General features: G+C 41.4%; 1 protein-coding gene across 4 annotated transcripts in view; it reads right to left on the bottom strand.

The window, feature by feature from the left end:
- Positions 1–9,880: 9,880 nt before the first annotated feature.
- The window catches only part of SHROOM4 (shroom family member 4), a 241,808-nt gene continuing 228,016 nt past the window's right edge, over positions 9,881–23,672 (bottom strand). For all 4 annotated transcript variants that reach the window (XM_061137900.1, XM_061137904.1, XM_061137903.1 and 1 more), the window contains 4 exons: positions 20,120–20,269; positions 19,060–19,240; positions 14,826–15,095; positions 9,881–13,933 (listed from right to left, as the gene is read on the bottom strand). In XM_061137900.1, the coding sequence (XP_060993883.1) occupies positions 13,664–13,933; positions 14,826–15,095; positions 19,060–19,240; positions 20,120–20,269 (871 nt within the window). In that variant the 3' untranslated portion in view covers positions 9,881–13,663. The remainder of the gene's footprint in view (positions 13,934–14,825; positions 15,096–19,059; positions 19,241–20,119; positions 20,270–23,672) is intronic.

Genomic DNA, 23,672 nt, shown 5'->3' with positions numbered 1-23,672 from the left:
TTCCGGTTTTTCCAGTGGTTATGTATTGATATGAGAGTTTGACTGTAAAGAAAGCTGAGCACTGAAGAATTGATGCTTTTGAACTGTGGTGTTGGAGAAGACTCTTGAGAGTCCCTTGGACTGCAAGGAGATCCAACCAGTCCATCCTAAAGGAGATCAGTCCTGGGTATTCATTGGAAGGACTGATGTTGAAGCTGAAACTCCAATATGTTGGCCACCTGATGTGAAGAGCTGACTCATTAGAAAACACCCTGATGCTGGGAAAGATTGAGGGCAGGAGGAGAAGGGGATGACAGAGGATGAGATGGTTGGATGGCATCACCAACTCGATGGACATGGGTTTGGGTGGACTCCGGGAGTTGGTGATGGACAGGGAGGCCTGGTGTGCTGCGGTTCGTGGGGTTGCAAAGAGTCAGACACGACTGAGCAACTGAACTGAACTGAACTGAATGCATATATACAGAATCTAGAAAAATGGTACTGAAAAATTTATTTACAGGGAAGCAATGGAGAAACAGACACAGAGAATAGACTTATGGACATGCGGGAGAGGGGAGAAGAAAGTGAGATATATGTTGAGAGTAACATGGAAACTTTATTTATTACCATATTTAAAATAGATAGCCAATGGGAATTTTCTGTATGTCTCAGGAAACTCAAACAGGGGCTCTGTAACAACCTATAGGGGTGGGATGGGGAGGGAGATGGGAGGGAGGTTCAAAAGGAAGGGACATATGTATACCTATGACTGATTCATGCTGAGGTTTGACCGAAAACAATAAAATTCTGTAAAGCAATTATCCTTCAGTTAAAAAATACATAAATTAAAAAAATAAGTGAATGGATTTGATACATAATTGGGAGACTAAACTGATAGCACATTGTGATGGATTCCATGTGCAAGGAGTGAGAGCAAGTAGGATGTTCAAGATGACTCTAAGAGGTCTGGCTTTCCTGATTGGTTGGATAGGGGTATCATTCACTGAAATATAGAGAACACTTGAGGGAACCAGTTTGGTGAGGGAAAGGTTACATTCAGTTTCATACATGGGGTTTAAAATGTCATTGAGCCATCCAGATAGATATAAAACTTTGGAACTAAGAGAAGATCTAAGCTAGAGATACAAATTTGGTAGGCACCTTTATATGTGAGGTAAACTGTAATCATGGGATGGATGAATCTTCTGATGGAAGAGAAGGGAAGTGAGAACACAAGGGGGATGAGAGAATGTAGTGAGAAAACAGGAGAGGCTGGCATCAGGTTTTAAGACACTCCAATATTCAATAATTATGTTGAGGAGGAGAAGCCAGTATATTTCCAGAATATGAGGCTCACAGTAAAGGCTTCAGGAATGCCTCACTCTCATAAAACATTACTACCCTGTATTTCTGAAGTGTTTACAATGAGCTAGGGCCACTGTTGAAGAAGGCAATGGTAACCCACTCTAGTACTCTTGCCTGGACAATCCCAGGTTGGAGGAGCCTGGTAGGCTGCGGTCCATGGGGTCGCTAAGAGTCAGACACGACTGAGCATCTTCACTTTCACTTTTCACTTTCAGGCACTGGAGAAGGAAATGGCAACCCACTCCAGTGTTCTTGCCTGGAGAATCCCAGGGATGGGGGAGCCTGGTGGTCTGCTGTCTATGGGGTCGCACAGAGTCGGACACGACTGAAGTGACTTAGCAGCAGCAGCAGCAGGGCCACTGTCATAAGTATTAGTGGTATAAGTTACTTCTTGCTGTCAAGAAGCCCACAGCATAAACTAAAAGAAAGCATAAAAATTTTCTTATTCAAATATAATACACTCTTATTAGTATAATAAAGGGATACTTTTGAAAAAGGTGAAATCTGAGTTGACATCAAGGGACAAGCTGAAATTAGTTACATGGGGGAAGTTAGGGAAGACATTTTCAGGGAGAGGAACATGTCTCTCTGAAAACACAGAGGGATGAGACTGCATGACCTGTTTGGAGAATTGGATAGAGCTGACAATGAATGTGAGGAGGTGTCAGGAGTCCTAGCTGGAGAAGAGATAGATTCACAGGAGATAAATCACAAATAGCCGTGTACGCAGTGAGTCAGGACTTTATCCTGTGGGCAGTGAGGTCAGTTAGAGGGACCTGGCCATGTGTGCCATTTGCGAGCCTGGTGTGGAGAATGGTGTTACATGCACCCTATACTCAGAGCCTGGAGCCAGGAAGGATATTACTTGTTTAATAACCACAAAAGTATCCCCTCCACAGACCTGACAAAGGAACACTTGGTCTCAGAGGGAGAGCAGAGATGGCTCTAGGTCTAAGGGTCTGATTGCCATTACAGCAAGGTCCAGAAAACATGTGATTTTTCTCACTTTCAGATTGTTTGGTAACAGACATGGTTTAGACTATGCTTTGTCAAAACTGAATTTGTCTGATTCTTACAACAGACTTACTTAATATCAGACTGTGCAAAAGTGACCAAAGTTATGTAGTAAATGCATTGCATTATCTAATTTATCCACAATTTCGTTATTCTTCTCTATCTGCCTCTCCTCACTCTTACCATGGCCTCCTTTTGAAAGAAAAATGAAGTTTTCCTATTTGTAAAAGGTGTTTAAGTATATAGTCATGTATGAGACTTCTAAACAGTAGCTCTTTAAGTTTAGCCCAAATAAGAGATTTCATTCAATTATAATTTACCATTTGTTGCATTTAATAGTTGGTTTGTTCTGCTATTTTACTTTTCTTAAACTAAAAAATGTGGACAAATCGGATTATTTTTTTCTAGCACTTTGACTTATTCACATTTAACCTAATGCATTTTCAAGTTGGAAAGATTTCTCACTCATGGCCTTTTCCCAAATTATTTCCTCTGCAAAAAATATGAACAACTCAGTACCTGAGGAAGTGAGTTCCATTAATTATCTTTTTTAGATGGAAAGTCAGTAGCTGGGAGGAAAATGGGAATTCAAACCTTGTTATTTTATTCAGTTAGCAGCAGTGAGCAAATCCAGGATGAAGGGACATATTTAAGAAACTTAGTTTACAAACAGAGCATGATCTTTTAAGATTTTTACATTGCCCAGTAGGAGAGAGGCTTTTGTCAAGAAACCTTTAGTCAGTGGCTATGTTTGAACCATGCACAAAATAGGCACTAGTTCCATGTGATATGTTAGTTATCTTTATTAACAGTAGAATTTAGCCTTTCTGTCTAAAGCATCCCTAAATCAACTTCTTCAGGGATAGTGGTTTGCTATCCTTTTGCTAGGCATTTTTTAAAAACCCCATTATAGGACTTCCCAGGTGGTCCAGTGGTTAAGAATCCATCTGCCAATGCAAGGGACATGGGTTTGATCCCTGGTTCAGGAAGATTCCACATTCCTCGGGGCAACTAAGCCCGTGTGTAACAACTACTGAGCCTGTGCTCTGCAACAAGAGAAGCCACTCTAGTGAAAAGCCCAAGCACCACAACTAGAGAGAAGCCCCGGCTTGCCACAGCCAGAGAAAGCCCACATGCAGCAACAAAGGCTCAGAGCAGCCAAAAGTAAATAAATATTAAAAAATAAAAATCCCATTACAAATTCCATTCAGTCAGAAAATAAGAATATTGCTGTCAAAAAGTAACATAAAAATATTTTAGTTATTTCAGTAGCAAAAAGTCATGAATTTATTAGCCTATTGTTAATAGCCATGGAATCCAGGAAAAAGTTGTTTTGCCTTACTCTGTGGATCACAACAAACTGTGGAAAATTCTTAAAGAGATGGGAATACCAGACCACCTTACCTGCCTCCTGAGAAACCTGTATGCAGGTCAAGAAGCAACAGTTAGAACCAGACATGAAACAAGACTGGTTCCAAGTTGGGAAAGGAGTATATCAAGGCTGTATATTGTCACCCTGATTATTTAAATTATGTGCAGAGTTCATCAAAAGAAATTCTGGACTGGAAGAAGCACAAGCTGGAATCAAGATTACAGGGAGAAATATCAATAACTTCAGATATGCAGATGGCACCACCCTTATGGCAGAAAGTGAAGAACTAAAGAGCCTCAACAAAGGTAAAAGAGAAGAGTGAAAAAGCTGGCTTAAAACTCAACATTCAAAAAACGAAGATCATGGCATCTGGTCCCATCACTTCATGGCATGGCAAATGGATGGGGAACAATGGAAACAGTGACAGACTTTATTTTCTTGGGCTTCAAAATTACTGCAGATGGTGACTGCAGACATGAAATTAAAAGACGCTTGCTTCTTGGAAGAAAAGCTCTGACAAACCTAGACAGCATGTTAAAAATCAGAGACATTACTTTTCCAACAAAGGTCCATACAGTCAAAGCTATGGTTTTTCCAGTAGTCATGTATGGATGTGAGAGTTGGACCATAAAGAAAGCTGATCACCAAAGAATTGATGCTTTTGAACTGTGGTGTTGGAGAAGACTTTTGAGAGTCCCTTGGACTGCAAGGAGACTAAACTAGTCAATCCTAAAGGAAATCAATCCTGGATATTCATTTGGAAGGACTGATGCTGAAGCTGAAGCTCCAATATTCTGGCCACCTGATGTGAAGAGATGACTCACTGGAAAAGACCCTGATGCTGGGAAAGATTGAAAGCAGGAGAAGAAGGCGGCAACAGGGGATAAAATGGTTGGATGCCATCACTGACTCAATGGACATGAGTTTGAGCAAGCTCCAGGAGATGATGAAGGACAGGGAACCCTGGCATGCTGAAGTCCATGGGGTCACAAAGAGTTGGACATGACTGATCGACTGAACAACAACATCAGGGTAAAAAAATGACTATATGTATGTGTTTCCATATATAAAGTATTATGGAATTGTCTCATTAGTATGGAAGCCTCGTGAAGATGGACAATTTACCTACTTTGTTCAGTTCTGAATAAAAATCAAGTGTTTAAAAGCCACAGACATGTTGTAAAGATTAAATGAGAATTTTTGTTTAAAAATTGTATATCTAGATAGGAAAAAAATAGTGGCAGATATGTAAAAGTGCCTAGCCTAGGATAGGGAACTCAATTACATTTATGTTTATGCCAAATCTACAGAGAAATTTTGAGAAGTAGATAGCCCTAAGCCATCCTCAAATTGGAGCCCAAGTAGTCCACAGGCTAGATAATTTGTTCCCTGCTGCTCTGAATGGGGTATGTTCTGAGGAATACAGGTGGTCATCTTGCAGGCAGCTAATAGATGACATTGTTCCCATTAGATGGTAATATTGATCCAGCCAGAAAATTCTCACTTACTATGAAGATCTTCTTAGTCTGAAACATTTTCTCTGCTAGTTCAAGGAAATCTTGACCTGGTACACAGAGCAGGATGGGTGAGGAAGGGAACCACCTTTTACTGAGGACCTACTACATGCCTAGCTTTACCAAGGATCTCATATGTTTTCTACTTTAATAACACCATTAACATTTGAGTACTTACTCCATGCTAGACACTGTTCTAGGCACTTTAAGGAAAGAAAGAAAGAAAGAAAGTGAAGTCGCTCAGTCGTGTTGAACTCTTTGCGACCTCATGGACTGTAGCCTACCAGGCTCCTCCTTCCATGGGATTTTCCAGGCAAGAATACTGGAGTGGGTTGCCATTTTCTTCTTCAGGAGATCTTCCCGACTCCGGGATTGAACCTGGGTCTCCTGCATTGTAGGCAGACACTTTACCGTCTAAGCCACCAGGGAAGTACAAGGCACTTTACATGGATTAATTCAGTATTTCTTCACATCAACCCAAGGAAGTATAAGTATTTTTGTTACCTCCAGTGGACAGAAGAGGATACCCAGACCCAGAGAAGTTAAATATGCTCAAGGCCACACAACTTGTAAGTGGTGGAGACAGTATTCAAAACCAGGTGCTGTGGGGTCCCATGCCAAGACTTTAAACTGCTTCCCTAGAGAAGAATTATTATCTTTATTATTACAGAGGAGCTAAATCTCCATAAATGAAGTGACTTCCCCAGGTCACATTAACAGAGCAGTCTGATTCCAAAGCTGAGGTACCTTGAATTATGTTTAGTTGCTCAGTCATGTCCGACTCTTTGCGACCCCGTGGACTGTAGCTAGGCTCCTCTGCCCATGGAATTCTCCAGGCAAGAATACTGGAGAGGGTAGCCATTCCATTTTCCAGGGGATCTTCCCAATCCAGGGATTGAACCTGGGTCTCCTGCCTTGCAGGCAGATTCTTTATCATCTGAGCTACAGGGAAGCCCTTACTTTTCTTTATATTGTTTTGCTTCAAACTCACCTCAATAAAAATAATATATCTAGCAGCTAACATTTATTGAATATTTACTGTATGGCAGGCATTATTGTGGCTGCTTCATACGGATTATCTCATTTAATCTTCATAACACTTTGAGGTGGTACTTTTTATTAGCCCCCTTTTAGAGATGAAGCTTGAGAGGGGTCAAGTAAGTCGTATAGGTAACATAGTAAGTTGGTGGAGTCGGGATCTAAAACCTGATTTATTTGCCTAAAGAGCTGAAGTCCTCATCCATTCTGCTATACTCCTTGTCTAGAAAGATTGCCCTCTTCTATAGGTCCCATACCTATTATTTGCAATGAAGTCATGAGACAGAGCTGAGACTACTCTTACTCCTTGTGTTGCTGGGTCTGCCAAGTCTGCAAGGGAAAGGATGTAATAAATTCCCTCTTAAAATAAAAATGGTGTAAAAATTGTATCTTTCAGGCTCAGACATGAACTACATGCTTACCATCAATTCAGATTTTTGTCAATAGGAATGAGACTGATAGAAATAGTCAAAAATTTTTAAAAAAACACTTTTGAGAAATAATTCATATACCATAGAGTTCACTCATTTAAAGTGTACAATTCAATGGTTTATGGCATATTCACAGAGTTGGGTAACCTTGATGGCAATCTAATTTTAGGATATTTTCATCACCCCCAAAAGAAACTCCATGCAGTCACTCATTTCCCGCATCCCACTAGCCCTTGGTCACCACTAATCTGTTTTCTGCCTCTGTAGATTTGCCTATTCTAGACATTTCATATAAATGGAGTCACACAATATGTGACCTATTGTGACTGGCTTCCTTCACATAGCATAACATTTTCAAAGTTCATCCATATTGTGGCAGATGTCAGTACTTCATTCCTTTTTATGGCTGAAAAATAATCCACCAATGTTTACCCCTTTGTCAGTTGATAGACATTTAGGTTGTTTCCACTTTTTGGCTGTTATGAATAATGCTGCTTTGAAGATTTGTGTACATGTTTTTGTTTGAATGCCTGTTTTCAATTCTCTTGGGTGTAACCGAAGAGTGGCATTGCTATGTCATATGGAAACTCTATGTTTAACATTAAAAGAAACTGGCAAATTAATTTCCAACATGGCCACATCACTTCACATTTGACCCAAAAGCAATGTATGTGTTTCAATTTCTTCATATCCTCACCAACACTTGTTAGACTTTATTATAGTCATCATAGAAGGTATGAATTGGTATATCATTGTGGTTTCGATTTACAGTTCCTTAGTTTTGAGAATTTTCCTCTGTGCTTACTGATCATTTACATATATTCTTCGGAGGAATGTCTATTTTGATAAAAAAAAAAAGTCTACCCATTTTTAATTGGTTATTTTTGAGTCATAAGAATTCTTTACATGTTCTGAATAAAAGCCCAATATTATATACTTTTCCAGTTATGTGGACTGTCTTCTCACTTTCTTGATGGTATTGTTTGTAGTAAAGATGTTTTTAAATTTTGATATACTCCAACTTATTGATATTTATGTCACTTATGCTTTTGGGGTTTTACCTAAGTAATCATTGCCTAAAACAAAGCCAGGAAGATTTATTTCTATGTTTTCTTCTAAGAGTTTTATAGTTTTAATACTTACATTTAGTTTTATAATCCATTTCAAGTTAATTTTGCTGTATGGTGTAAGGAAGAGATTCAACTTCATTCTTGTCCATGTGGATATCTAGTTGTCCCTGCATCATCTGTTGACTATTCTTTCTCCATTCTATTGTCTTGGCACCACTATTGAAAATTAACTGATCATCAATATGAGGATTTATTTCTATACTCTTAATATTATTCTATTTCTTTATATGTCTATCCTTGTGCATATATCATACTATCTTGATTACTGTAGCTTTGTAGTGAGACTTGATTTTGAAATTGAGAAGTGTGAGTCCTCCAGCTTTGTTATTTTTAAAGACTATCTTGACTATACTGGGTCCCTTGCAATTCCAAATGAATTTTAGGTTTGACTTTTCCATTTATGCAAAGAAACCAGCTAGGATTCTCAAAAGGATTCTCAAAAGCATTCAATGCAATGCTTGCATTGAATCTGTAGGTCAATATGAGTGGTACTGTGATACAAATAATATTGTCTTCCAATCTATAAACATAGGGTGTCTTTATATTTATTTAGATTTTTTTTTTCATTTATTTTTATCAGTTGGAGGCTAATTACTTTACAATATTGTAGTGGTTATTGCCATACATTGACATGAATCAGCCATGGATTTACATGTGTTCCTCATCCCGATCCCCCTCCTGCCTCCCTCCCCATCCCATCCCTCTGGGCCACTATGGAGAACAGTGTGGAGACTCCTGGAAATAGAACTGCCTTATGACCCAGCAATCCCACTCCTGGGCATACACACCAAGGAAACCAGATCTGAAAGAGACACGTGCACCCCAATGTTCATCACAGCACTGTTTATATTTAGATTTTTAAAATGTCTTTCAACAATGTTCTTAGCTTTCAGTATAAAATTCTTATACTTTTGTTAAATGTATTAAGTATTTTATTCTTTTTGATGCAACTATAAATAGAATTGTTTTCAGATTGTTCATTGCTAGTGTACAGAAACAGAAGTGATTTTATATATCAATCTTGTATGCTGCAACCTTGCTAAATTCATATAGGCAGGTAGTTGTCAGAAGTATGAGAAGAGCAATGATATGTCTGGATTAGATAATAATTAGTTGAATAAATAATGACTAGAATGATAGTTACTCTGTACTGAGCCTGTTTGTGACAAGTCAGTGCTTCTCATCTTTTAATATGCACATGAATCTCCTGGGAGTCTAGTTAAAATGTAGACTATTGTCAGTGGGTTTTGAATGCAAACTGGGATCCAGCCTTTCTAACAACCTCTTAGTAGATAGCTGGTGGCTATCATTTCTTATTTTTAAGCCACAGCAGTCCTGTAAGATACATATTACTGTTCCCATTTAATAGATAAGAAGATGAACTCAGAAGCTGAGCAAATAAGCCAGATTCATAGAAGTGGCAAAATCAGGATTAGAAAACAGTTCATTCTAATGCCCAAACTGGGCTCTTTCCACACCACTGCACTGGATATCTAGAGTAGGATGAGATCAGTTGGGATATGAATAATGTATGGATGGGAGGTACAAGTAAGCTTTTCAGGGTCACAGGACCTGCCTGGAGTGCATCTGGGTCTGAATTTTGAGGTTATCTTAGAGAACTGATCAGCATCTAAGAGTAAAGGTGTGAGACCAAATTATCAGGTAGAAGTCAGATCATACTAATAGACAGAATTCAGGATTGGAGGAGGTCTACAAATTGGCTCACCTCTGATCAGGATCGACTCCAGAACTGGACTCTGTATACTGCTGTGGTCTACACTTGAGATCATGCCTATTGTCGACTCTTTATGAAAAATTTTCAATTATTGTACTGGGGATAACGAATGGTGAAGTATCAGTGCTATCCCTGAGGGGCCAGGGTAAGGGTTTAGGGCTCTGGGTAAGGCTCTGATCATATGGTTATCTATGAAGGACTATGGATAGGTGACCAAATTCCTTTCTAACACTTTTCAGCAGAATACTAGGGAATTTCCATAACCTTAGTCAAAACACATGAGAATTATTTTTTTTGTCCTTAGCACCTTTTATTGAAGCATGACCCTTGATGACAATCTGGCAGGCATTATCAATGTCAGCCAAGAAGGGATTGGTGGAGGACACAAATGAAGAAACAATAAAATCCAGAAAAATAATAGCTTCACATGGGATAGATGCCCCCCCAACAGTTTTACAACAAACACTTGTTCTTTTTCTACAGAAATTGCCCCTGCCCCACCCCCCTCTAAAGACCTACTAATCTGCAAAGAATATAATACGCTGTTACAGAAATATTACTGGCATAGACAATTCCTTTGGCAAAAACAGTGGGAGACACCAAGCCCCAGATAGGAGGAAGTAGTCCAGAAATGCGCCTAGCTTCCTCCATTTGGGGCCTGCTACTGGCAGAAGAGCACCTTTAGGGAGACTGGGGTTAAGGCTGAGGCTCTGGTGCCCCTTGGCAGCTTTTTGGCACATCAGGTGAAATGGAGAACAGAACATGAATCTGGCCCTTGAAAGTGGCTTTTCATCTTTTTGCCCTCTCTGTTCCTTGGCTTCCAGTCTCTCTTTCTCCCTTTCTGGGGCTTTATTTTCAGTGTCTCTGTCCTTTCTCTTGGGTTCCCCTTGAGTATTTACTGCTCTACCCTGGCTGAGTCTGCAGCTGGTAGGGCTCAAGGAGACTCAATTACCCAGAGCCCCTTACATTGATTCCTCTCTATATTTCAACCACTGTGCTTACCCATTATCCACTGTGGCCCATATGGGTATTTGAAAGGAGACGGCAGAAGTCAAGACCAATAACTCTGTCTTTAGAGAAGTCCCTCAGCCTGCCTTCCAAACTGCTACTTCCTGGCAGGTGGAGGCCTGAGCCCAAGAAATGAGAACAAGCAAGAGACACTGCATCTCAAGTACTACTGGCAACTTTGTAGTGCTATCACCACAATGAGCCTGCCACATCAGCAGTGTGGGGCATCTGTACCCGGGAGTTCACCTTTGTCTGCCAAGCTTCACTGCTCAATACAGTTTGGGAATTCTTTTATTAAGTGCTTTGGAAATTGACCCTCTGTGTGAAGAAAGCCTTCTTGTGCTCTGATTCCAATTTTAGAATAATTGGAGGTGGGATAAGGGACACAAACAACCAGAGTCAATGGTACTTTTTCAGTTCAGTTCAGTCACTCAGTCATGTCCGACTCTTTGCGACCCATGGACTGCAGCACACCAGGCCACCCTGTCCATCACCAACTCCCAGAGTTTACTCAAACTCATGTCCATTGAGTCGGTGATGCCATCCAACCATCTCATCCTCTGTCGTCCCCTTCTCCTCCTGCCTTCAATCTTCCCCAGCATCAGGGTCTTTTCAAATGAGTTAGTTCTTCGCATCAGATAGCCAAAGTATTGGAGTTTCAGCTTCAGCATCAGCCCTTCCAATGAATATTCAGGACTGATTTCCTTTAGGATGGACTGTTGGATCTCCTTGCAGTCCAAGGGACTCCCAAGAGTCTTCTCCAATACCACTTTAGTCTGATACACTTAAGGTACAATCATTCTGATGCTGGGAGAAGGAAATGGCAACCTACTCCAGTATTCTTGCCTGGGAAATCCCAGAGACAGAGGAGCGTGGTGGGTTACAGTCCATGGGGTCACAAACATTCAGACACAACTAGGCACAGCACACAGCATTCTAATGTGGACTACAAAAGCCCAGACCATGGTCATGGTGTCCATGTAAGTGGCCACTTTTTTCCCTGGGCTCTATTCCCAAAAAGTTGTTCTGGCTAAAAAAAGAAAAAAATCTTGGAATGATGGGCTACATTGGCTTATTGCCCCAGTTGAAGGACATCTCAGCCTGCTCACTCTTTGTCTAAGAGCCTGTTAAAAATAAAAAAGATGGCAATCACAGCCTCTACTCGAAGTACTCCCCCATATTCCTCAACCTTGGCTTAGATAAACCTAGCCTTTTCATAAGCCATCAGCCATCCTGAATAAAGTATAATCCTCCACTTGATGGGTTGATATTTTAACAGTGGTTCTGACAGCAACAGTGTACTTCAGGGCCCCCCTCCCCCAGGACACCCTGCTGGCAAGGATTCTTCCATTGTTTCCAAATACAATGAAGAGGAAACAGAAGCTAGCAACCAGTATTTGTAGCAGCAGCAGAGTTCCTTGGCAAATTCTTTGGTTGAATGAGGCACCTCTGCTGCTACAGTTAACCTCCAAGGACCCGGAGGAACTCAGCAGTAACTAGAAGCGATGCCTGGGCTGTCTGAGCAGCATTGTACAATATCAAGCATGGGCCCCAGTTTACAAGTAACAGGGAACTGAGCTGGATAACAGGGCAGAGTTTGGCCACAATTCCTTTCCTGCCATCAGTCACCTGGGGGCTTTTCCAGGACAGAAACTGGCTACTGGTGATAGGACCTTCACCATAGGAGCAGCATTCATTATTTGTGTGCCTAAGATCCTGGATTATAACTTGTTCTGAGGGGTTGACCCTGGCTGGAGCTTCCAGCTATCAATGAATTTCACTTCCTTGAGCCAGGCCACAGGCTAAGAAAACAATTAGATAGAGGAGCTCTTCCTGAGCTCACCTCTACGCCTTCCTTAGCTTGGAAATGGTAGAAAAATGAGTGAACCTTTGTCCCTTTCTTTGGTTTCAAGAAAAAGTAAGCAAGAAAAAAATTGAAGCCTATTGGGGAACTCTAAGCTCATGGTCATCCAGACTTCAAGGGAAGTATAGGGTCAGGCCACAGCTCTGAGTTGAAAGTGAGAACTCCTCCCTCAGACTCCTGTCAGCTATGGTGGGAAGAATTCAAGGCCTTGGTGCCCACTTACCTAGCGATGGTGGATTCAGGCTGATCTGCAGAAAACACTTTCTTTCTCAGCTAACTTCCCACTCTCTAACTCCCCTCTTACCTTATTAGTTTAAAAAAGAAAAAAAATAATAAAGACATAAAAATAAATAAAATCGAAAGGCCATTTAAAATATAACAATCCCCTCTCCTCCAATAATAAAACATGTATTGAGAAGTTAGCCTTAGTAGAGCTATTCCCCATAGTATGAAGCCTTTAGGACAGGCACTTGGAACCCCCAGTAATGAAAAGGCAAGATGAAACCTGAAGTGGTAAGTCAAAGCCTTAGAACAAGGGGAGGGCCACACTAGCCGGGGCTAAAAATAGGCCTCCTATCCCTCAGTTAGATGCTGCGGAAGGTGGGAGTAGAGCCAGCTTCTTTAAGCATAGCTCCTTCTAGTAGGGTACCTGGGGATTCTCAACCTTTGCTCACATTCTGTTAAATGTCATCTATCCGTCTGTGCTTTCTACTGCAAAGCTGCGGTGAGACCCTAAAGCTGGTGGTAGGTAAAGTCCTCAAGATAGTCAGCTCTCCCTGGGAAATGTCTGGGCCACAAGCCTTGGGACAGAGTGGAGCTGCATGGGCAACTGCTCTCTGAGACTTCAAAGTCTGGGTGGGTGGTGAGTGCAGGATGCTCCTGGTGTCCTAGTACAAAGAAGAATGAAGGCACTTTGTTGCTTCTGTTGTGGGGTGAGTACTTGGCCATGCAACCTGAGAAGCAGTGTGGTTGTATGATCACACTTCGCTTCAACTCCTACTTCTTGCTTCTGCTCTCTCTCAGGTAGAAGCTTGGGGCCTCCCCAGGCCTTCTTAGCTGGTTGGGAACACCACCAGGTTAAGGGGCAGTGAGAGAATATGGAACAAACTGCTAACTAACTGCTATCTACTTTGCTAATAAACTGCTAACAAGGACTGAAAGCACTTCCCACTGTGGTGGGGCAGGGATGGTGTAGGCAGTCTGCTGGTGGAAATTAGAAATTACTGGGCCCCAGGAGCAGGCTCTCCCTGAGACATTTGAGCTGTTCTTCCCCGAGCTTGATCTTCTCTTCCAGCTCTCGCTGTTCAATGATGAGAGCAGATTTCATCTTCACAAAGTGCTGGTAATCTTGGAGCTGGTCCTGAGGCAGGTAACGGGAGACCATGCCAAACACCAACTTCTCCCGGCGGTCCACATGCTCCTTCAGCTCCTTGGCGTCTGCCAACTGCCCTGTCAGCTGCTGTTTCTTCTCTATCAGCACCAACTGGGGAAGCAGAAGACCAATAAGGGCCATCCCAATCCAGTTATCTGATCAATGCAGTACCCTACCAAGGATGCTCCCACAAACCCACTAGCCCCTCTGCTCAGTCATCAGGTCTAGATTTCCTGCCCTGAAGTCCACCTTCATGCAAAAGCCTTTCCTTTCTGTAGCAAGGGGAGGATAAACACAACAACAATTCTGGACAGGGGGATGTGTGATCACTGCTTTCCATCTCTAAACTGTTTTTACTCTGTGGACCAACATTGGGGTTGGGGTGGAGGAAGGCTCTGACAAAGCCAGCTGGCATATGTTCCATCTGGTGAAAAACCATCACTGTGATGATGGTTTTCAAAATAGTTTGTGAGTGTGAGAGGATGTATCCATGTGTATATGCAAAAGCATATGTGCCTTTTACTGTGGATTCAAATTTGTATCCAAAAACCACTTGGACAGGAAGAGGCAATGCAGTTTGGGCTCAAGAATGTACATAGAATGTTCCAAGCTATGAAATGGGCAGCCTCCTAATCTCAACTACTTGATACTACTATATCATTACTACTACTGGCAGCTAACACTGATTCAGTATTTACCTTGTTCTAGGCTCTGTTTTAAATTATTAACATAGATTACCTAATTTAAGTCTCACAACCTCATGAGGTAGGTAGTAGGGTCATCCCACTTTTGAAGAGATGGAGACAGGACGAGGTTAGGTGACTTTGCTCACAATCACACAGTTAATTAGTGCTAAAGCCAGAATTTCCACTTAAAAGCCAATGCCCATATTCTTCACACTATGGTCTACTGCCTCCCAGACTAGCCAAACCTGAAAGAAGGAGTCCTGGGAAGAAGCAGATGGCACTTCCTTTCATCCATATCCTGGAGACCTCAACCCTACCTTCTCCTGGTTGGCCTCTGAATCGATGCTGTTGAGAGCATTCTCCACCCGTGCCAGCCGACCAGAGAGCGACAGCAACAGGTTGACTACTTTGTCCAGGTCCCCAATAAACAAACGGTATTTTTCAAACTCATTGGATTTGCAGAGGGCTTTTAGGTTGGCCTCCACCTCCTCCCCAAGGGCAGAATTGGCAGCGATGTCCTCCAGCAGTCCTCGCTGGGCCTCCCGCAGGACAGAAAGTTTTCTGCCAATGCTTTCAATAAGCTGTACCTAGCAGAAATAAAGCAAAGGATGAGAATGGGGACCGAAAGAAACAGATCTGTGCCTGGAAAATATGTTTTGAGATTCGAGTCACAGATGGTGGGCTCTACCCTCATCACTGGAAACAAAGAAAACCTGAGAGTCATGAGCAATTTCAGTTTTCTGGATGGGTGCCTTTTCCCCCATCCCTTCAGATCTGCTAGGAATCTCTGTCACCACCAAACTTCTTGGTGTTAGATGAGTGGTACCCACTGGCTAATTCTCATTTGCCAAATGTAATTTACTAAGTACTTGCTGTTTATTAAATATAAAAAAGAATGTTTCTGAGGGCATAGGTTGGAAAAGCATTGCCACCAAGCATTTCCCCGTGCTTCCTTAATTCTCCTTCACTCCATTTTAGTACCTCTGATGTTGATGGCACTGTGCTAGATCTTCTCCCACTCAGCTTGACTTCTGAGGCCTTTTGGTTAAGACTGGAGTTCTGGAGTCACAATGACTAGGTTTGACTGCTAGCTCTGCCACTTCCTAGCTATGTGACCTTAGGTGCATTTCTTTCTTCCTTCCTTTCTCTCTCTCTCTTTTTTGGCTATACCACATGGCATGCAGGATCTTAGTTCCTTGACCAAGGATCAAACTCGTGCCCCCTGAAATAGAAGCATGGAACCCTAACCACTGGGCTGACAGGGAAGTCCCTAGGTGAATTTCTTTATGATGTTTTATTTTATCTATAGTATGGGGGTAACTGCAGTACCTATTTTACTGAATTGTAATAAGGGTTCAATGAGATAATGCATGCCAAAGGTTTAGCACAGACTGAGTACTCAATAAAAGCAGCTGCTATTAGTATTCAACCTGGCCTCACCCTATCATTCTAATCTCACTCCTCAGAACCTCTGAGGATTAGCTCCTCACACCGTGTTCACAACACTCACTCTCATGTTCCTGATTTGCTTATGAAGTTCTGCCAGCTCTTTATCTCTTCCTTCACTTTGGCTATTCCCATTCTTTCTTTACAGCCCAGTTTTGACCCACTCTCCCTACTGGAAGCTCCTGTCCCCATAACTCCTCTCTCAATTATCTTTTTCTTTTCTAAACTCTTCAGTCTTTTGAAATGAGAACACTTGAGAGTGTAATTTGAAGTTGTTCACTTTTTGTTTCCTGTATGTGCATCTGATCCCTCTCCTACTACTGGCTAAGTTTCTCAAGGGAAGCACTATGTGTGTCTTCTGATTTGTCTCCCCTATAGGTATAACCAGTTGTAGAACTGCACTTATGGAAAGGTAGTGTGGTAGAGTGGTGTTTTGGAGTTAGAGATATCTGGTTTTCAATTCTACCTCCTCCAAACTGTGTGACCTTGGACAAGATACCCAATCCTACTACAACTTCTGTTTTCTCATCTATAAATTGGAGAAGTGTGTCTTCTCCCCCCAACCCTCCATTGCTGTAAGGGTTAGATGAGATCATAGAAATAAAATACTTAGTATTGTGCCTGGTACATTAAGTGCTTGATACATATTTATTGATGCTGTTACTACTACTACTGCTACTGCAACTGCCACCACAATCACCAGGCACTCTGAGCTAATGGATACCTGTCTAGTTGCAAGGTCCTTACAAGAATAGACCTGTCCCAGGTTGCCCCCAGTCTTTGCAGTCAGTATCACATTATAGTTAATGGCAAGGACTCTAATGCCAGACTACATGAGTTTGAACTCCAGCTCTGACACAAAATAGTGGTGTGAACTTGAGCAAATTACTCAACTTCTATGTGCCTCAGTTTTACCATCTAAAAGATGGAGTATTACTAACCTCATAGTGTTGTCATGTGAATGAAATACATAACATAATTAATACATGCTACTTGCTTAGAATATTGTCTTGTATATAGGAAATATGCTTCAGTGTACTCTTCCTGGCCAGGAACTCTCAGACCATAGGCCTGTAGTTATCTAGAATATATTCCTTTCTAGTCATTTATTTAGAGATGTCCACGGTGACAAAGGACAAGAGAGTCCAAAAGTCTGTTCTATACATCTGTGTCTCTTTTTTTGTCTTGCATATAGGGTTATCGTTACCATCTTTCTAATAGGAGAAAGCGAGGGTGGGATGATATGAGAGAATAGCATTGAAACATATATATCATCAAGTGTGAAACAGATCGCCAGTCCAGGTTGGATGCATGAGACAAGTGCTCAGGGCTGGTGCACTGGGATGACCCAGAGGGATGGGATGGGGAGGGAGGTGGGAGGGGGGTTCAGGATGGGGAACACATGTAAATCCATGGCTGATTCATGTCAATGTATGGCAAAAACCACTACAATACTGTAAAGTAATTAGCCTCCAACTAATAAAAATTTAAAAAAAAAAAAAAAAGGACAAGAGAGCCTGCTCTGAGTCTGGACCAGTTGTCATATTTCAGAAGCGGTCAAAAGTCAGGAGACCACCATTATCTTAATGTAAAATGTAACAGGTAGACATTTAGGGACAATCCCAAAACCCACTGGGAATTAAGGATCAATGATATGAATCAGGCAACACAATTAGATGCCAAGAGGCTCTCAGTTATATCCACACCCTCTGCTTTCCCAAACAAAACTCAATGCCAAGGACAAGGGAAGGCTGGGGGCCAGATGATCAACTTGGAAAATCACCTACCTAACCCCAGCTCTTAGGTTCCATAGATCTGGAGGGATGAAAGTGGACACAGCCCTTTGCTTCTCAGCACTTGGGCTTTGCAACCTGAACTTCAACTCTAGGGAAAGTGTAGTGGATAGAGCTGTGGAGTCATCACAGACCAGCTAGAGCTGAGTGACTGTTCTGGGATATCGCAGATTGGTGACCTTCCTTACCTATTTTCTTCAGAGACAAAAACTGTCCTAGCCCACCCACAATCACTTCAATTCACTATCTGCTGTTCCATGCTTTGCCATTTCTGATTATTTCTCGCTTCTTCTCGTCAGGCATTTATTAGGTTTGCTCCTAATAAAAAGGTCCTGGCTAAGCCAGGAGGAGCCTTGTCATGCTCAGGAAACATGGAATCCAAGGAAGCAGGCATCTGAATCAATAAGACTTTGATTCCACCATGCCTATTCTTTCCCTGACCCTTTGCTTCAGACTGGAAAGTGGTGGGGGTCTCTTGCAAATGGCCTTGAGCTTTTGTACAGGTTGTGTCCTTAATAATAAATATGGGTAGAAGAGCAATTTACATTGAGCTCAGATGTCTACCAAGTAGTAAATTGGGCCTTTGAGGTTTCCATGGAAACCCTATTTGCTTATGAAATAAAAGGGGTAAGTGCAGGGAGGGCAGAGTGATTCCAGGAATTTGATTAGAAACCCATGCTAGGGGTACTTAGAGGAAGAAACGGGAGGCTTCAGAACACCACCACCATCTCGATTTATCTATTCTAGTATTTTTAAGAGATAATTGATTATCTTTGCAAATAAATATTAAAGTTTACTGGCCTATAATTTTTTTTTCTTTCTTGGTCAGTCTGTTCTCTCCTCCAGAAAGTTACAGAGAATACAATCAATTGCTGCCACCGGTTAGAGCTCACTAGCAAAAATTTGGATGTGCCTTGGATAACAAGTTATTTAACAAGGCTTGCTTATTTCAGAGTAGAAAGTCAGAGAGCACTGACTTCGAGTCCTGGATTTACCCTTAGTCTGTAACCCTGGGTAACCTGGTCCTCTCAACTGGTAAAAAGAACACAGTAATGTCTACCTTGTAGAGTTGTTTTTAGGATTTGAGCAACACTGTGGTGATGATGATGATGATGGTTACTATTCTTACTGCTATTGACTAGATCAAAAAGAGACTGGAGTTGCATTTGTGAGAAACCCAGAGAGGCTATTTGATTTCTACACTGAAGATATAGGAATGCACCAAGATATTCTGGAGAAGGTAGAAGGCAGGTCAACCTCTAGCCACACTCAAGCAAATGCTGAAAACCTCGAAGGCATGCCAAAAACATACCTTTTTTTGAGCCAGTTCGTGGTCAATTTCCTCCTCTCCTAGGCCAATCTCTAACATCTCAGGTTGGTCTTTCAACTTGTTCAACAGCTCTGCTTTGGCCACAGAAATATTGTAATAAGCTGAGTACGAGGTAGGGATCCCTGGGGCCCCCTGAGGAGGTGAGAAGTGCTGAAAATCTTGTCTGTGGAAACAAAAAAATGAACATTTGAGTACCTCTGTTGAGAATCTGCTGACCTTTCTTCTTTATTTCTCCATTTGTAAAATGGGACCCAGGTTCACCAAGGAGTTGTAAAATAAGGAAATAATGGACTAGGAGGGCCTGTTCAAACATAAACAGGCCATATGAAGGCTCTTTCCAGAAACCAAGTTAAGGCCAACTTGAACTGAGAAGGCTATTTCTACATCCCTGACTTCCACAGCTAGTAAGACTTCTTTAGAGATCAATGGGTTTGATCATTAATACCCTACTAAAATCCAGAAAAAAAGAGTCTCCTAACGTTCTGGGTTTATGATCATCAATGATTCTCCTTGGTTCATGGTCTCAATATATGGATCCCTAGGAAGGGGCTACATAGTAAGAACATGCCTGAGACCTTAGCTATTCATCCTTTAAGATTGTTGGCCTCCCTCCTACCCATCCTGGATGCCAGCCCACCCCCAGGTCTATCTAGTCTGCTGGCTTACAAAGGTATCCCATGGCTTTCCTGGACACCCTCATCATTTCTTCTTTCTTGGCGGTGCCACTCCTGCTGGAAATAACCCCCACACACACACACACACCGCAGCTCTCCCACAGTAAAGAGGTCACCCAGGACCTCAGCAGTTGTCACCATGTTGGAGGCTGGGTTTAGCACCCCTGCCAGAGACTTGTCATGGTGTACAACAGCTCTCGTGAGCTCTTCTGAGATTGCCTGATGTGGTGCAGGCCTTTGGCCTGAGAAGAGATAACATTTCTTCACTTCTGGTATATCCCCAGTGGCCCCAGCCTCTTCCACGGTTGCAGAATGAAATGGGAATAGAACAAGCAGTGACCATGGACTTGACAAGTGTAATAGCAAACCCTGTTGTCTTGGGTTCACTGAAGCCTGCAGGGTTGAGGTGCTGCTTATCCGAGCCCCAGCCCATGAAAGAGAACTGCTCCTCAGGAAAGAAGTAGCTCTGGCTCCAAGCTGGTTTGGGTTTGGACTCTTCCGCCATCAAAGTTTCTGGTCTGATGTGAGGAAAGAAATGAAAAGAAATGCTTCAATGTTAGGGTTCAGTAATGGAGAGGCAGATAATTCTGTCTATGGTTTATGTAAGGGGGAGACCCACACCCACTATGTTCTTGCTGCCTACCAGCCACCCCTACCCTCCGCCTGTCTGTGTCACTGCCCCTTTACTAACCTCTAGCAGTTTGAAAGGAAAAATAGGAGAAACTCATTAGTCATTTTTGCAGCTATTTGCAGCTCTTAGATAAAGGTCAAAAATAATGGGTAAAAGGCTCCACAGCTATTTACTGATTCACACTATGCTGTCTCCAAATTCATCACACAAAAGAAATTTAGGCATGCCAATATTCCTCATCCTAGGTATTCATTTTATGTGTAGGTTTTTAAGCTAATAGCATGGATAAAAGACTGCTACTAGCTAATGTTCACATAGTGCTTACTATGCCCAGGAGCTGTCCTAAGATGTGTGTGTGTGTGTGGTGTGTATGTATCTGTGTGTAAATATAGATACAAAATGTAATGTTCATGACAACCATTTTACAGATAAGGAACATGAGGCACTGAGAGGTAAAGTGACTTCCCCAGGGTCAGCAGACAGTAAATGGCAAATTCAAAATTTAGACCCAGGTGACCTAACTCCAGAATCTGTGCTTTTAGCCACTATATTATACTGCCAAAGGGACAACTTGACATCTTATAAAACCCTGCATGTAAGGAATTTTTTGGCTGGATTATATGTTAGCAGAGAAGAGAGAATGTTCTAGAGGGAATATGAATGTATGAACTTAGGGAATTCCTAAAAGAATTATATAAGAAAAATATTTAGGGCATGTGTGTGAGTTCAGAGTTATGAAATACTGAAAGCAAGCACAGAAGTTTTATTTATTTATTTTTTTAAATTAAATAGCTTTATTGGTTAATGAAGCTAGAATAGCAGAACACTTGCATTGGCCCTTTCTGGGCCCTTTGCTATTTATATTTTGCAAACTTTCTTTTGGTGAAGTGAAGACAATGTTGCATATAAAAACATGGACATTAGTGTCGGACTGCCCAGCTTCTGATTCTAGTTTAGTCATTCACTAGTTAAGCAGCACTTGGAAACTGGCTTACTCTTAAAATACTTTTTTTACGTAAAAGAAATACTGAAGGTTAATTGAAGGCAATGATTTCAAATGTCTTGGCTAATAAGGTACTATCCTTATTGTGTAATATTATGGTTCCTACTTTTCTTTTTTTCTCTATTTATTTTTATTAGTTGGAGGCTAATTACTTTACAATATTGTAGTGGTTTTTGCCATACATTGACATGAATTAGCCATGGATTTACATGTGTTCCCCCTCCCGATCCCCCCTCCCCACCCCATCCCTCTGGGTCTTCCCAGTGCACCAGCCCCAAGCACTTGTCTCATGCATCCAACCTGGGCTGGTGATCTGTTTCACCCTTGATAATATACATGTTTCGATGCTGCTCTCTCAAAACATCCCACCCTCGCCTTCTCCCACAGAGTCCAAAAGTCTGTAAAACTGGAGAAAAATTTTGAAAGTGGATGTGACTCAGTTCTCTAGCAGACATGGCCCTGTACTATATTATAGTGTATCATATCAGGCACTATGTTCTAGGCTCCTTTCCTCGTTCACTCCATTAATAGGGCAAAGGTTATTGGAGATCTATAAGAACATCTTCTGACGTTGATAACAAAATTTGATATGAAAAGCAGATTCTTTCTCCAGACCACTGAGAAGAAATGCATAGAGTCCATAAAGCAAACTATACCTGTACTTGAATCAGTTATCAGATTTAACCAACACTCGATAACTCCACTCACCTGCTTCTCTGTGTATCCTGACATTTTTTAACAAAAGAGTATGTAGGTTATAGAGATACTCTAGTTTAACTTGGCTGAAATTAGGATGTCTTTTTTTTTTTTACATTTTAGATTCAAAATATTACACATCTACTTGCCCTTAGTACTACTTTCTCTTATAAAACCTTAAAGGCACTTCCTGCTGGGTGCTCTGTGCTTCCTCTGTGCTCTCTGAGGGTCTGGAATAGGATCTTCTTGAGGAGTTCCTGGGGTGATGCAGTGGGCACAGTGAGCCAGACAATCTGGGTTCTGGCTACTTATGATCTTCTGCAACTTACTTTATATCCCTGTGCCTCACTTTCCTCATCTAAAAAAATGTAGGAGACTAATGGTATCTATTTCATAGGTTTGTTGTGAAGATTAAGTCAGTCAATACACAAAAGTGCTCAGAATAATACTTGGCACATAGAGAATAGGCAAATAAATATTAGCTATGTTGGGAATGATGTTGTTCCTTAAATCTCCATCACTCAAAGAAGCAGATATAATTGATTTTTTGCCACCACAAGTCAGGTTTTTGTGCAAATATTTCCCCTCACATCCCACAGTCATTAAGAACAAACAAATCTGTGGAATAAGTTATAAAGTCCTTAGTACTAGCAATTTCCTTCTCTCTGGACAAGGGGCCACAGTGAATGGAAGTACATAGAAGAGGAAGGACTAGGAGGCTGGCAGGGGTAAGCCTGGGGCCTTTAACTACTATCTCTGGTGCACATTGCCTTCTAGGAGACATGAGATCTAAGTGAAGGCCTGGCCACCGCAGGAACCAGAGCTCCCTGCGAGGGGCTGCCCAGAATGGCAAAACAAGCATAGATTTTTTTTTTTTCCCATTTATTTTTATTAGTTGGAGGCTAATTACTTTACAATATTGTAGTGGTTTTTGTCATACATTGACATGAAAGAAGCATAGATTTTAGAGTCACATCTGGCTTTGAGTCTTTTCTGTGTAATTCAGAGTTAAGTAGTCCCTTATTTTAATCAGCTTTAGTTTCCTTATCTGTCAAATAAAGATAAGGGCTCATAGGATCATTGGGAAGACTCAATTAAATAATAGATATAAAATGATAAGCAGTGTCTGGCATAGAGAATATGCTTAATACGTGTTCATTCATTCATGTATTCATTCTCTCTTCCAAAATATTAAGTGTCGATTATGTGCTATGTTGGCTTACCTTTTCCCTGCTGTGATAGATAACAATCCACAGTCACTTTCCACAAAGCTTTCTTTTGTGTATTTTCAAAGAATGGGGTTTAATAGAGTGTTAGGTACTTATAAAATTATTAGAAGACCTGGAGCACAGGATTTTAGAGCAGCCTTAGCTATTCAAGGAGCTGCAATTTCTATCATAATCAGTGAGATGGGGAATCAAGTGGTCAATACTAGAACTTGGGCTCAGGATCAAAACCCCATCTGTGTTGTATTATTAACTTTGGGCTACATCACCGTTGCAATAAATAAACAACCTAGAAATCTCATTGGGTTAAAATGATAAAACCTTATTTCTTACTCATACAAAGTTCACTATAGATCATGGAAACT

This window comes from Dama dama, chromosome X, assembly GCF_033118175.1.
Source record: "Dama dama isolate Ldn47 chromosome X, ASM3311817v1, whole genome shotgun sequence".
Taxonomy (NCBI): Eukaryota; Metazoa; Chordata; class Mammalia; order Artiodactyla; family Cervidae; genus Dama; species Dama dama.
Note: the sequence above shows the minus strand (reverse complement) of the source record. Positions and strands in the feature narration are given on the sequence as shown.